General features: G+C 45.6%; 1 protein-coding gene across 10 annotated transcripts in view; it reads left to right on the top strand.

Moving 5' to 3' along the window:
- Nucleotides 1–12,829, top strand: part of AOPEP (aminopeptidase O (putative)) — a 371,493-nt gene that overhangs the window by 210,048 nt on the left and 148,616 nt on the right. For 9 of the 10 annotated variants that reach the window (XR_009503627.1, XM_059924470.1, XM_059924472.1 and 6 more), the window contains exon 6: nt 8,794–8,983. The exons of the other annotated variant lie outside the window; for it this stretch is intronic. Coding sequence is in view for 8 of the 9 variants with exons in the window: in XM_059924470.1 (XP_059780453.1) it covers nt 8,794–8,983 (190 nt within the window). In the remaining variant the exon portion in view is untranslated. The remainder of the gene's footprint in view (nt 1–8,793; nt 8,984–12,829) is intronic. 10 annotated transcript variants of the gene reach the window in all.

The raw sequence follows: 12,829 nt of genomic DNA, 5'->3' as shown, positions 1-12,829 counted from the left end.
GATGGATTTCTTTTTTTTAAGTTAAAAATGCATCTGTCAAGGTGTAGATCAGCGGCTCTCAGAGTGTGGTCCCTGGAACAGCAACACCAGCATCACCTGGAAACTTCATAGAAAATGCAGATCTCAGGCCCCACCCAAGCCTATGAATCAGACTCTTGGGAGGTGTGGGCCCCATGATTTGTTTTAACAAGCCCTCCAGGTGGGTTGCCAGGTTTAGCAATACTGCATGGGACACACACTAAAAAATTTTTAGTTATTTATATGAAATTCAGATTTAACTGAGTGTCTAGTATTTGTCTAGCAACCTACCTTTAGGTGATTCTGAAACACGCTGATGTGGATCAAGCAAAACATGCACGTGAGCCAGGCTGCCTGTATTTGAATCAGCTTTGACACATACTAACTATGGGATCTTGGACAAGCAGTATAACTTCTCTGTGGCTTAGTTTACTTGTGTGTCAAACGGTGATAATAATATCTCCCTCACAGGGTTAGTGTTAGAATTGAATGAGTTAGTGAACATAAAGTCCTTAGAATTGTGCCTGAGAGAGGGTAAGCAAAGTCTAAGAGTTTACTGTCATCAGTACTTTATTTTTCCTTTCCTTTTTCTTCACCACCATCATTCCAACCGTCAGGGAATACTTGAACTCAGCTTCCTTCAATTCTCTTATCCTAGATCCAACTTTGATTTCGTGATAGAACTGATTCTGACACCCTAAGCCCTAAGGCAGCTCTAGTGCTTGTTCCTACCCAAAGTAACCTCCTGCTTTGAAAGCTAGTTGACAGTGGTCAACTGTTTCCTGGCAGAGGAAACTCGTGCGTCCTTCCACACCAGCATCTGCTTTCAGGGCTCATCCTCTCAGCCTCCAGTGCCCTGCTGTATCCAGGCCTATGGCTGTAACGACCAGCCTTTGTGCTTCATGTGTGCCTTCACCAGCCCCCAGCACAACACTTAAACACATTTCTGACTACATCTTGAGTTTTCAGATCCCCAGATTGCCTGACTGGGCCACGGATGCTTGCTCTCCGTTGTGGAAGCAACTGATGGCCCCCTCACCAATTAAAGTTCTGAGTACTCTTTGGGAATTCCCACCATTTCTTTCTTTAGACTTGATTTGTGGGTCCAGAGAGTGCTTGCACTGTATTTCAAAGGAAACCCATAACCGCACTGCTCTTACTGCGGGTGGTGCAAGCTGCCCAAACGTCTCCCTTCATGAAGCAGCTTTCCAAGCTTCCACATGGCCACAAATGACAGACTTGTACACGCAGCGAAAACCAACTGGATGAGCTATGATGGTTCTCAGTTGCACCATATTATTGCTGTTCTGGGAATGAAGCAAAATGCATTATTTTATTAAATAAAGATTTTCCCTGTATCATGGTAGAGGCTAATTTTATTAGCTCTCTTTATGGGAACAAACATCATCACCCTGGTTGGGGAGGCCGGGAGCGGGGGCGGGGGTGAGGGAGCAGAGAGAATCACATTTTGTCATCCATGTGCTCCAGTGGAGGCTGCCAACATGTTTTAATTGGTAATTACTTACCAGAAGAGTTCTCCAGATCCTGCAGAAAATGCACAGCTCTCAGTTCATAACTCATTTACAGATGATTCAAAAGACCTCTTCAGCTACAATAAATATTGTTTATATAGTTGGGTATGGGTGTGACCCTGGTATCCAAAACACCAGAGTGTTCAGTAACTTCAAAAAAAAAAAAAGTTAATTCTTTGTTCTCCTCTATGAGAATCGAGAGACTCCTTAGGTTGAACATGTACCTTAAGATTCAGAAAGAAAGGAGTCCAAATCTAGAGTTGGAAAATTCAATCAAATACTGGTTTTTGTCTCTGAATCTTTAGCTTTAAAACCTGAGACATCCACTTGAAGCTTTATTTAGCTTCTTAGGCGAGCATAACCATGAGATGCCAACCCTGCCACCTTCCTCGGGCAGGGTAGCCTGAGTTAGGTGTAGCCAACTACTAATCATCGAGTGCCGGGGCTGCCTTCACTTAGCACGCAGGACTGAGATCTAGAAATCCAGCTCTAGGGACGATGCCTGCATGCAGAAGTGAAGTGTCCCCTCTGCTTACGGCTCTGCTTATCGCTAGCTAAGCAGTCCACCAAAGGCGGTCTCTGTTTTCTAGAGTCAGAGGTGGTCTCCATGTTTTGTCATCGCCATGCTATTAATTTTTTCTCTTAACAGTAGGCCAAGGCCAGCACTAAACAAAATTATGAAGCTGGCAAAAATGTTTCGGTGTCCCCAGCGGCACCACTTTCCCCCTCCTTATACCTCAGGAGGAGCCCCCTCTCTCCTCCCAACTGTCATCCGTGCTCAGCTTTGGGGCCTTTCCCTCTTTTCTGTGAGCAGCCATGCGGAACCTGGTGGGATCCAGATGTTACACCTCAACGTGCCATGAGGCCATGCGCTTCTCCTCCTAAGATAACTGCTTCAAACCTGAGATGATAAACTTGTAGCTTCTGTCCGTAGGTTGGTTTGCTTTGGCAAAACGTTTTTTAAATGTGTTGTCTACTTCCCCCATTGTTTCCTACTTTCCTCCTGTAGTTACCTATTTCCTTATATTGTTATCACTCCCCTAATCTCGTTATCTACTTCCCTCATCTTGTTCTCCACTTCCATCTTGTCATCTACTTCCTACCTTTTGTTATGTGCTTTCCTCATTTTATCTGTTTCCGCACCTCTCATTATCTACTTCCCCATCTCCTTACCCACTTCCCTCTATTGTTATCTACTTCCTGACTTTTGTTACCAGCGTCGCCCATCTTACCTACTTCCTTCATCTCATCATCTACTTTCCCATCTCCTGTCTACCCCCCCCACCTCTTTGTCTACTTTCTCATCTTTTTTCTACTCCCTCCACTGAGTTATCCACCCCCCTCATTTTGTTATCTTCTTGGCTCCTGTAGTCCTTTGAGTTTGTGATCTGCTTTAAACCATCTCTTCTTTAAAAAAAAAAAAAAAATCAGAGGATTTTTAGGGCAGTGAAACTACTCTGTATGATACTATAATGGTGGATACACGTCATTATACATTTGTCCAAATCCACAGACTGCACCGCACCAAGAGTGAACCCTAATGTAAGCTACGGACCCCGGGTAATGATACATCAATGTAGATTTGTCATCTGTAACAACAAACGCACCACTCTGATGGGGGAGGTTGATAGAGGAGGAGGCTGTGTGTGGCGGCAGGGCATATGGGAAGTCTCTGTACTTTCTGCTTAATTTTGCCGTGACCCCAAAACTGCTATAAAAAATAATGTCTCTTCAGGAAAAAGAAAAGTCAGGCTTTAACAAAAGTGGGTGGGAGGTAGAGGCTGGGGAGAGGCAGTAGGCAGTCTGGCATGTTGTCCTTCCTGGCCTCCTGAAATTGTACCCTAGGGACTGACCCTTGCATCTGCTTGTCTAAGCATCCCCTTGCAGTGGCCCACAAGGGACCTGGCATAGGACAGGGTTAGGAAGAATGGTGTTGCATTCAGGAATTTAGGCTCTTGGGGGGGCTTCACCAGAGGAGTAGTGATACTCCCCTCTCCCTTCCTTCCCTACCTTCCTTCTCACCAGAAAGAGGCTGAAGCTTTGCTGATCACAAGGTCTGATAACCTCCGGTCAGTGCTAGCTGGGTCCTGGAGTGTGGCTGGTCGCTCCCCTTGGGTGGACTCTGATGACGGAGCACCAGGGAGAACAGTGAGCATTGTACCACCAGCTTAAGCTGGCACAGAGGAATGGGAGCCCTGAAGCCACAGGTCTAAACCCAGTGACCCTGGGCAGAGTGGGGCAGAGTAGGACTTCAGGGTCAAGATTGTGTGAATGGAAATACCAGCTCCATTACTTACCAGCTGTGTGACCTTGAGCTAGTCATTTTACCTCTCTGTGCCTCACTTTCATCATCTGTAAAATGGTGCTGATAATAAAATCTATCTCCTGAGATGATGTACGTAAAATATAGTGCCTAGCACATAGCAAATACTCAAGCATTTGAGTCTTTCAAAGGAGTATATGTTTCTGGTAGAGGTCTCTGGCCCTGGGGCCTCCCCTCAGTCACTCTCTGCTATAGCCATGCTGGCAGTTTTAGCCAAAATTCATTTAGATAAGTGAGTAGATGTTTTACTGCCTCTTTGCTATTTAGAGTTTTTATTTTTTATTTTTTGGCCGTGCTGCATGGCCTGCGGGATCTTATTTCCCCAACCAGGGATCCAACCTGGGCCCCCTGCAGTGGAAGCACGGAGTCCTAACCACTGGACCGCCAGGGAAGTCCCGCTATTTAGAATTTTTAAAGGAAAACATATACTAACTAACACTAGCTTTTTCTCTCAAACCTAGATCCTTGTGTTGATCCGCTGTAGTAAGTTTTCTTCCAGTTTTTAGATCTGGTTTCCCCCTCAGGCTACCGAAAGGCCCATATCCCCGTATCTCCTAAGGCGCCAGTTTAAGACTACAACATGTGGCCACAGCGCGGGATGCCTGATGGAGCAAAGGGAAGGTTACTAGTCTCCACTGAGCAGTCTCAGAGCCAGAGGGGAGCAGGGGCCCTCCAGGTCATCTGGACCATCCCTTTGCCTTTGGGACAACAGACACGTCCCCTACCTTAGACTGCACTGGGGAGCGGGGCTAAGGGATTTCATTGCAGAGGTGAAGGGGCCGGAGCCGAGCATTTGGTTTCTAAACGCACCGAGTGAGGTACTGGCACAAATCACATCACACCTTACAGAGGAAGAGAAAGCATGTCCTGAGTCTAAGGGACAGCTAACTACGATTTGTCCTCCCTTTCAGATTGCCCCAGACTACTCTGAGTCTACCTTTCAGTTATCCAAATTAAGTTTGCAAGTAATTAAGTCATGCAAGTAAAAGTTGCTTTCACATGATTATGAGGCCCTTAGAACTCTCCAGTTTAAGTCTGAAAGTACAGGAGCCTGAGTTCCCCTCTTTGTGTGTTCTTCTTTCCCCTCTATAATGGGCTATTGGGCTCCACATGTTGTTGAGATTGTGAAAACCTTTGAACCCATAAGAAGTTCAAACTTGATGAATATGTGTCTGTTTCCTGGACAAACCTCCAAGGATCTGTACAAAAAGTGAATCTGCTCCCCCTGAGGGGAGTTGGGATCTGCTCCAGTATAATGGAGGGGTGGCCTGGAGCTCTTCTTGTCCTTAACCAAAAGCAATTTCCTGTCCTCTTGGTCCCCCTGCAGCCTGCAGGGCTGAAGCCCCCAGTGCTGTACCTCTCCCTGAGCAGCAAGGTGGGCCACGCTGGTCACGTCTCCCTGGACAAAGCAGAAATAAATCACACTCCAGCCCCTGCTTAAGATCTGATGAAATTCCCCATTTCCGCTCCAAATTGAATTCCTCCCGAAGGATTGGAGCAGCTCCCGCGTGATGAAGGCACTCCTTCCTCCTCTGCTAGAAGCATGTTTTAAATGAACTGACACAGCCTTCTAATCTGGGTGGGGAGGTAGCTTTTAGGAACAATCTTGAGAAACTGTTTTCAGACCAGAAATGATATTTTTAATCTTGAGGGGCAAGGCGGCAGACAGACAGTACCACGTGGCCTTTGTCGGGAGGCAGCCCCGCTGCTGGTGGTCTCCTGGGAAAGAAGGAGAACACGTGTCCTGCTGTCGCTCTGCCCAGCCCCCTGCTCTGCCCCGCTGGCCTCCTAGATCACTTGCAGTGAAAGAGAATTTATGATGGAGAATACAAACAAGAGGGCTTGTACTTTTTGAGAGTTGAAAATATTACTTTCCCACCCATCTCTTATTTGAGAAAAAATGATCAACTCTGTGATTTAAAAAAAAAAACCAAAACCAAAACCAAAAACCTTCTTTAGGATGACGATGTCATTGAAGTGATTATCTTCTGTCCTCTGTAACGATGATGAATCAACAATTTGGCATTTGTAGAGGCAGTTGACACAGGCCCTTTCAGGGGAAAAAGGAAAAAGAAAAAAGAAAACCCGTTTTCAAATAGGGCCTGTCAGAATGAAGGCTGGTGCCCCGCTGGCTGATTAGGACCATGAATAAGATTCTGAGAACTCAGAAAGTGTGAGGAGCCCAGGGGTAAAACTTATAAATCAAGTGTAAGGTAGGAGTAGAAAATTCTAAACATTCATTTTGTTTTGAAGGTGGGCATGAAGGAGATTATCTGCTGGTAGAGGAATATTTAATATTATTCCTTGAAGTGAGTTTAAGAGCATTATACCTTTCTTCATTCATTGTTGGAAAAAGCAGTTTAAAAATTCTACTTAACATGAAAAATCCTGACATTTAGGTTCAAAAAGAGAGGAAGATATTCTCCTTGAAAAAAAATTCTATTGGTCCTTTTATGCCAGAATTTTGTTGTTAATAACCCTGGAGAAAGGTTATCAAAACCGTACTCTGTGTTTTTAATTTAGTTTAAGAAAGAACCTATTTCCCTCATAGAAGCTATGATCCACAGGTAAAACCCAACCTTAGACGACAAACTCTGCTGCAGGAGGATTTGGGGTCTGGTTCTCAACTGGAAAATTGCTTTTCAGGGAGAAGGTCATGTTTTCCACTGATAACAGGGTCATTTATATCAAGTGAAACGCACATCCTCCAATCTAGGGGGAAGTTTAAGCTTTGGTCTTTCTCAGAAGAGAGGAGGAAATATATTTCTCCCTGGCTAGGAAGAAAGTATTGAGGATGGGAAGTGGGAATTTAGGCACCATTCCAGCAATGCCAGGGTCTGTCCTGAGCCCAACCAAGGCCAGAGTGGTATCTCCAAAGTACTGACAGGTGGGGAAGGAGGTCTGGTGGAGACAACAAAGACTGTTCAAGGGGAAAAATTACAGGACAGGAAAATGAAATGCCATCCCCCCACACACAGCTGCTTTTGTGCATTCCTTCAGGCCCTTGCAGACTTTGATATTTGCATAAAAGGGCCTGGCTCGGCTTCCACACTGGGACAAAGCAGCGAGCAGGTCGCTGTGGACAGGGCAGCCTTTTTCTTCGTGAACAGTCTCGCTGCCATGTCACAGTCATCAGCGTGTGTACACTTCTTGGGCTGCGGGGTCGGCTCAGCCGTACCGTCTCTGTAACTGCGTGTGCACCGTCTGGGTCTCTGGCCAGCAGACCTTTCCAGCGCAGGCTGTCTGTGAGCCTGTTTACAAAGCCTGAAGTTGCTTCTGTTTTGCTTTAGCCAAAAGGGTGAAGTGCTGCCAGCAGTATGTCTGGAATGTTATTTACTTGGTACATTTCTGTGGCTTTTCTTTGCAGTGCTGCACATGCCAGAGCAAAGGGTCATTTACTTGAAAATGCCAGGTTTCGCAGTTTGTCTTCTCCATGGGGTGGCTTTCTCAGGAAGAGGAAGTTTAGCTCCTGGGCCTCTGTTTCCTCCCTCCCTCCTTCCCTCCCTCTCACCCTTTTCCCTTTCCTTCCTGTCTGCCTTCCTTCCTTCCGTTTTTGTTTTTGTTTTTGTTTTTCCTGAGTTAGTGCTCTGAACTTCTGTTGTTGCACATTGCATCACACCTTTGTATCCTAAATGCCCCAACTACACTTTTAATTCCTGGCGTTTCTGGTGGACTCTGCCGGGATCCTGGCGGACACCTTCTCATTTGTGCGCCTGCCCTGTTATTATTTCACATGAAAGCTGCCTGTTTTGGCACACATGACTCCCGCGCTTTCAGTTGAGCTCTCTGAGCGGAACGGGCGATGCTCTGCAAGGCAAGTACAGGTGGGGTTTTCTCTACTGGCGGCCGTGGGGGCAGAGGACAAAACCGCAAGCCGTCCTGGCTTGTGCAGAGCCCACACGATGGCAAATGCATGGCTTTTGAAGGAACGAACCAGTGTGTACAGCTTCTTAATTTGGAAGGTTTCACGACTGCTTTTGTTCAATCGACGGAGGAGAGATTTCTTTTTTTTAAAGAGCAAATTCTTCATTCATAAGATGGTAAACAAGTCCTGGATAAATGAGAAATACCGAAGGTGGAAGCACAGGAGGTATTTCCTTTGCCTCTTCTCTCTTCAGCCTCCCTTCTTCCCATTTCATCAATGCAATTCTAATCATGGTATTTGGGGTTTTAAAACAAGGTGTGGGAAATGAGATTAGATAAATCTCCCTGGCTGGTGCCAGCCCTGGAACCATTTGCACACCTGAGTGAGTTAATTCCCTTCTCTCTCTCTCTCTCTGCCTAGTTTTATGTCATGGGAACGTATAAGCATCTATAGATAGAAGATACCTTTGAAAATCTCGGCCTCACACAGACTCAGCCTTTATCAGAGTCTCTTGAAACCTCACCCACTCATGGCACCTAGGAGTTTGTTGCCTCTGTAACCACCCTCAGTCTGAACCAGAAAATGTTTGGTTCCATTCTTCTCGGCTTTTCCCGTCCTTCTGCATGACTTCTCACTTTGTTTGTAAGCTGCTCGGATTTTTTGGCTGAAGGGTCTTCTTTGATCACTGTCTCGACAGCATGGGCTTCACATTCTCACACCTGCTCTTCTTTTACAGTCCAGATTTCAGGGTAAGTGCTTCCATCACCTTGTAATTTCTTCAGTGTAAAACCTCGGTGCAGGTTGCTTATTACAGGTAATAGCTGCTTGATGACGGAGACGACTGCTTGGCAGAAAAGGCAACCTGAACCGCTGCCAGGAACTTAAACTGCCACTTTATTTATTTCTAAAAGCATCTAAGCTGCGAGCCTATTGGTCGTGATCTAGCATGCACAAGATAATAACAGGCTGGCAGGGCTGAGAAAGCCAGCCCTGGGGGCAGCCATGAGGACAGGCCCTGATAAGACTGTGTGTGTTTTCTCCCCCATGATCCACAGCCCACACCTCGTCTTCCTCTCTCAGAGCACCTTGACTGGAATGCGCCAGCTCTGTGGGACCCGTCTCTGCCATGAAATTGCTCATGCCTGGTTTGGCCTGGCTATCGGGGCCCGAGACTGGACGGAAGAGTGGCTCAGTGAAGGGTTCGCCACTCACTTGGAAGATGTATTCTGGGCCAAGGCGCAGCAGGTAGGTTTCAAGTGCGCTAAGCATTTCACTACCCAGAGTCAAGTTCAACTCAGAGTCTTCCTTTCATTCAACAGATAGGTATTGAGTGCTCATTACGCACTTAGGCACTTGTTCTATTTGCTTTGTAAATGGCAGGAGAGTCCTTGCTCCCCACGGGGTTCATGGTCTAGCGATGAGAGAGAGAACAGATAAATGACTACATCTTTAACATGTAGTGATGAGTAGTGTCAAGAAAATGAAGCCGGATAGAGAGAGGTAGGTTTAGTGCTGTTTTAGAAGGTGCTTATCAGAGAAGCTCTCTGATAAGGGGACATTTGAGCAAAGACTTCAAGAAAAGGTGGAGCTGTGCATACTCAAGCACTCTTTTGTGGTATGGTTGTGGTGTGTTTTGTTTTATTAAATAATGAGATGAAATTTTAAATCAGGAGTCATGATCTCAGATGTCTGCTGGCAAGTAATAAAGAATGAAGCAGTTGGTGTTATAGATTCGGGAATGGTAAGGACTGTGGCAAACCGGAAGCTTCTCCTCAGCTCTAACCGATTGCTGTCATGCTGAAAGGAGGGCTCAATACAACCTGGACTTCTAGTTTTTTAAAGGAAATTATGACTCTGGATTTTTATGTGAAATTTACTAATTTAAAAAATATGCAAACCAAACATACACCGAGGCCAGACCTAGTCAACACACTCCCAGTTTACAACCTCAACTTTTTTTTTTTTAACTTTATTTTTATTTAAAAAAATTTTTTAATTTAGGTAAAATTGACCTATAACCTTACACTAGTTTTGGGTGTACAACATAATAATTCTATGTTTGTATACATTGTGAAATTATAACCACAAGTCTAGTTAACATTAGTCACCTTACATAGTTACAATTTTTTTTCTTGTGATGAAATCTTTAAGATCTACTCTTAGCACTTTCAAAAATGCAATACTGTGTTATTAACTATAGTCACCTTTCTGTATATTACATCCCCAAGACTTGTTTATTTTAAAACTGGAAGATTGTACGTTTTGACCCCTTCACCCACTTCTTCCACTTTCTGACCCCTGTCTCTGGCAACCACCGGTCTGTTCTATGGATCTGTGAGCTTTGGTTTTTATTGTTTTTTACAACCTCAACTTTAAAGAATTAGCCACCAGCAATAAGGAAGATACGGCAGCTAACCGGCTTCCTGCTTATTTTCTAATTTCTAATATTTGGCTACTTCTGTTCCCTACCATCTCTACACACTGGACTACTTGACTTTTTCTGAAATTCCCAAGTTTGTGCATATCTGCATGATTTTGTTCAAGTTCCTTCTGCCTGTTGAAGTCCTATTTATCTTTCACTAGCAGCTCAAGGTCACCTTCCCTTGATAGCCCAGACTGTTCATCTCACTCACAGTTCAATAATACTCTTCTAGAAACTTTGGATTTCCACTGTATTTGTATTTACTCACCTGTTTTTTCTCACTTTTTTCTTCTTCTTTCTATCGTCATGACTAGACTGTGACCTCTTTCAAAGTGGCACTGTGTCTTACTCATCCTCCCCCTTTCACACCTTGGCTGTAGAGCTAGCAGCGTGCATAGCTGTGTCCCCCTCCACAAAGAATCCTGTGGAGAGAGGCCACCTGGAAGATTCTCGAGCAAAGGGGCTGGGTTTGGAGTCAGACCAGACTTGGAATCCCAGCTTTGCTGTTTACAGTAGGTTAACTGTTAGCCTCCCTGAGCCTCAGTTTCCTCATTTATAAAATGGGTATAGGAATGCTTAACCTTGCAGAATGAAAGGGATAGTGTGTGAATGAGCTTAACACAGTGCCTGACACGTGGAGGGTGTTCAAGAAATACCAGTTCTCCTTTCTTGTTCTCTTCCTCTTTGATTTTGCCACTACCTTGCACATAGTAGGCATTCAGCAAGGATTAAATAGGTTTAGTGTAAATGCGCCTCTTTCACCATCACTTCCCTGAGGTACTTCCATCCTGAGACAATCAGATTTATGCTATTCTTCATAATCGTGAGTGTATGTCAGACATCTGATGATCATCTCTCTGTCCTTTATCTCCTGAATCCCCAAAGAGCACTCCCCCTTTGTCCTTCCCCTTGCCTGTACCCCCTGGAATCTCTTTGCTTGTGTCCTCCCTCCAGCTGCCCTACCTTACATCTGTCTCTACCAAAAAAGGCACGATGCTGGCTTGGCTGCATCTCACAGCTGCACAACTTCCATGTGTCCATTCTGTGCTAGATCTGTAGGGGTAAAAGGATAAGACTACAACGCTGCTCTGAAAGAGGTCAGAGTCTAATTTTGAAGATAAGGAAAGCACACAGTAGAAGGAAGAAGAAAATAAGTTAGAAAAGAGAGGTAAACACCAAATATTGTGGGAGTTCACAGGTAGAAGAGGCTGGGTATGAGAAAATCCAGAAAGCCTTCTTGGAGGAGGTGACTTCTTGTGGGCCTCAAAGGGAATGTAGGATTTGAAGTTTCTCTATCCCTCCTTTTCTCTTAACCTGGAGTAGGGGGCAATCCACCTCATCATCCTTTAAGGTACATGCAGTAAGTCTTCAATACGTGAAAACATGGACACTGCTGAAGCGAAGTGGCCATTCTAGAGCCAGCACAAAGTTTGGAAACATTTCCAGAGTACATCCATTGCTCTGGCCCCTTCCTTGAAGGTTGAGTTAGACTGAGCTGCTGGTGGTCCCTGACAAGTGTTCACAGCAAGCCTCCCAAGCAGGAGAGGAGTGCTCCTTGGGGCAGGAAAGGGTGGGCTGCCTCACGGGACTCCCAATCAGCAGGTCATTTCATCACTGAACAGGGTGTGAGGGTGGTGTTGCTTTGCTGCCCAGGAGACTGCACTGTGCAGCACCGAGCATTAGCAAGTACAGCAAAGGGGAGTGAGAAATCTTTGAACAAGGAGATAGAAACCCACATTCCTCTCAGAGTGGCATTCTGTAGGGAGAGGTGAATTGAGTTAGTGGCAAGTTGAATCGTATAACTTGTCATCAACTTGGAGAAAGTCTAAACTCCTTCACAGCTGTCGTAGTCAGCTCGGGCTGCCATAACAAAGTACCACAGACCAGGAGACTTGAACAACAGACACTTGTTTTTCTCACAGTTTGGGAGGTTGGAAGTCCAAGACCAAGGTGCTGACAGGCTTGGTTTCTGGTGAGGCCTCTCTTCCCTGGCTTGGGGAGGGCCATCTTCTCACTGTGTCCTCACATGGGCTTTCCTCAGTGCACACATGGAGAGAGAGTTTTAGTGTCTGTTCCTCTTCCTATAAAGACACCAACCCTATTAGATTAGGGCCCCATCCTTTTGAACTCATTTAACCTTAATTACCTCCTTAAAGGCCCTATCTTCAAATACAGTCACAGTGGTGATTAGGGCTTCAACATATGATTTTTGCTGGGGAAGGGGACACAACTCAGTCCACGACAACAGGACACACACAGTGTCTTGATCACCTGGCCTCTGCTAGCTACTTGGCACCTCTGTCCCTCCCTGGCTGGCAGCCTGCTCCCTGCCTGACCCTAACCCTCACCATTTTTAAAACATTTCACACTCTTTCCAGGCCCCACGAGCTTAGCACATGCTTTCCATCTTCCTGAAATTCCTCCTCCCGTGGCTGGCTCCTGCTTTCCCTGGGGAACACCTCCTCAGGAAAGCCTTCTGACCACCCTGGCTGGCCAGGTGGCATCTGGGTTCTTCCTTAACCCCTGCCGTCACTGAATTCTGATGGTTACTGTGCTTATCTGTCTCCCTGGACTCCTCACGTTCAGAGCTGTGTCCATGATGTCCTCAGGGCCTAGCAGAGAATCAGTAAATATCTGTTGGGGGAACTATTAGGGACCTTTAATTCCCA

This window comes from Balaenoptera ricei, chromosome 6 (assembly GCF_028023285.1).
Source record: "Balaenoptera ricei isolate mBalRic1 chromosome 6, mBalRic1.hap2, whole genome shotgun sequence".
NCBI classification, from domain to species: Eukaryota; Metazoa; Chordata; class Mammalia; order Artiodactyla; family Balaenopteridae; genus Balaenoptera; species Balaenoptera ricei.
This window is presented reverse-complemented; position numbering and strand designations above follow the sequence as displayed.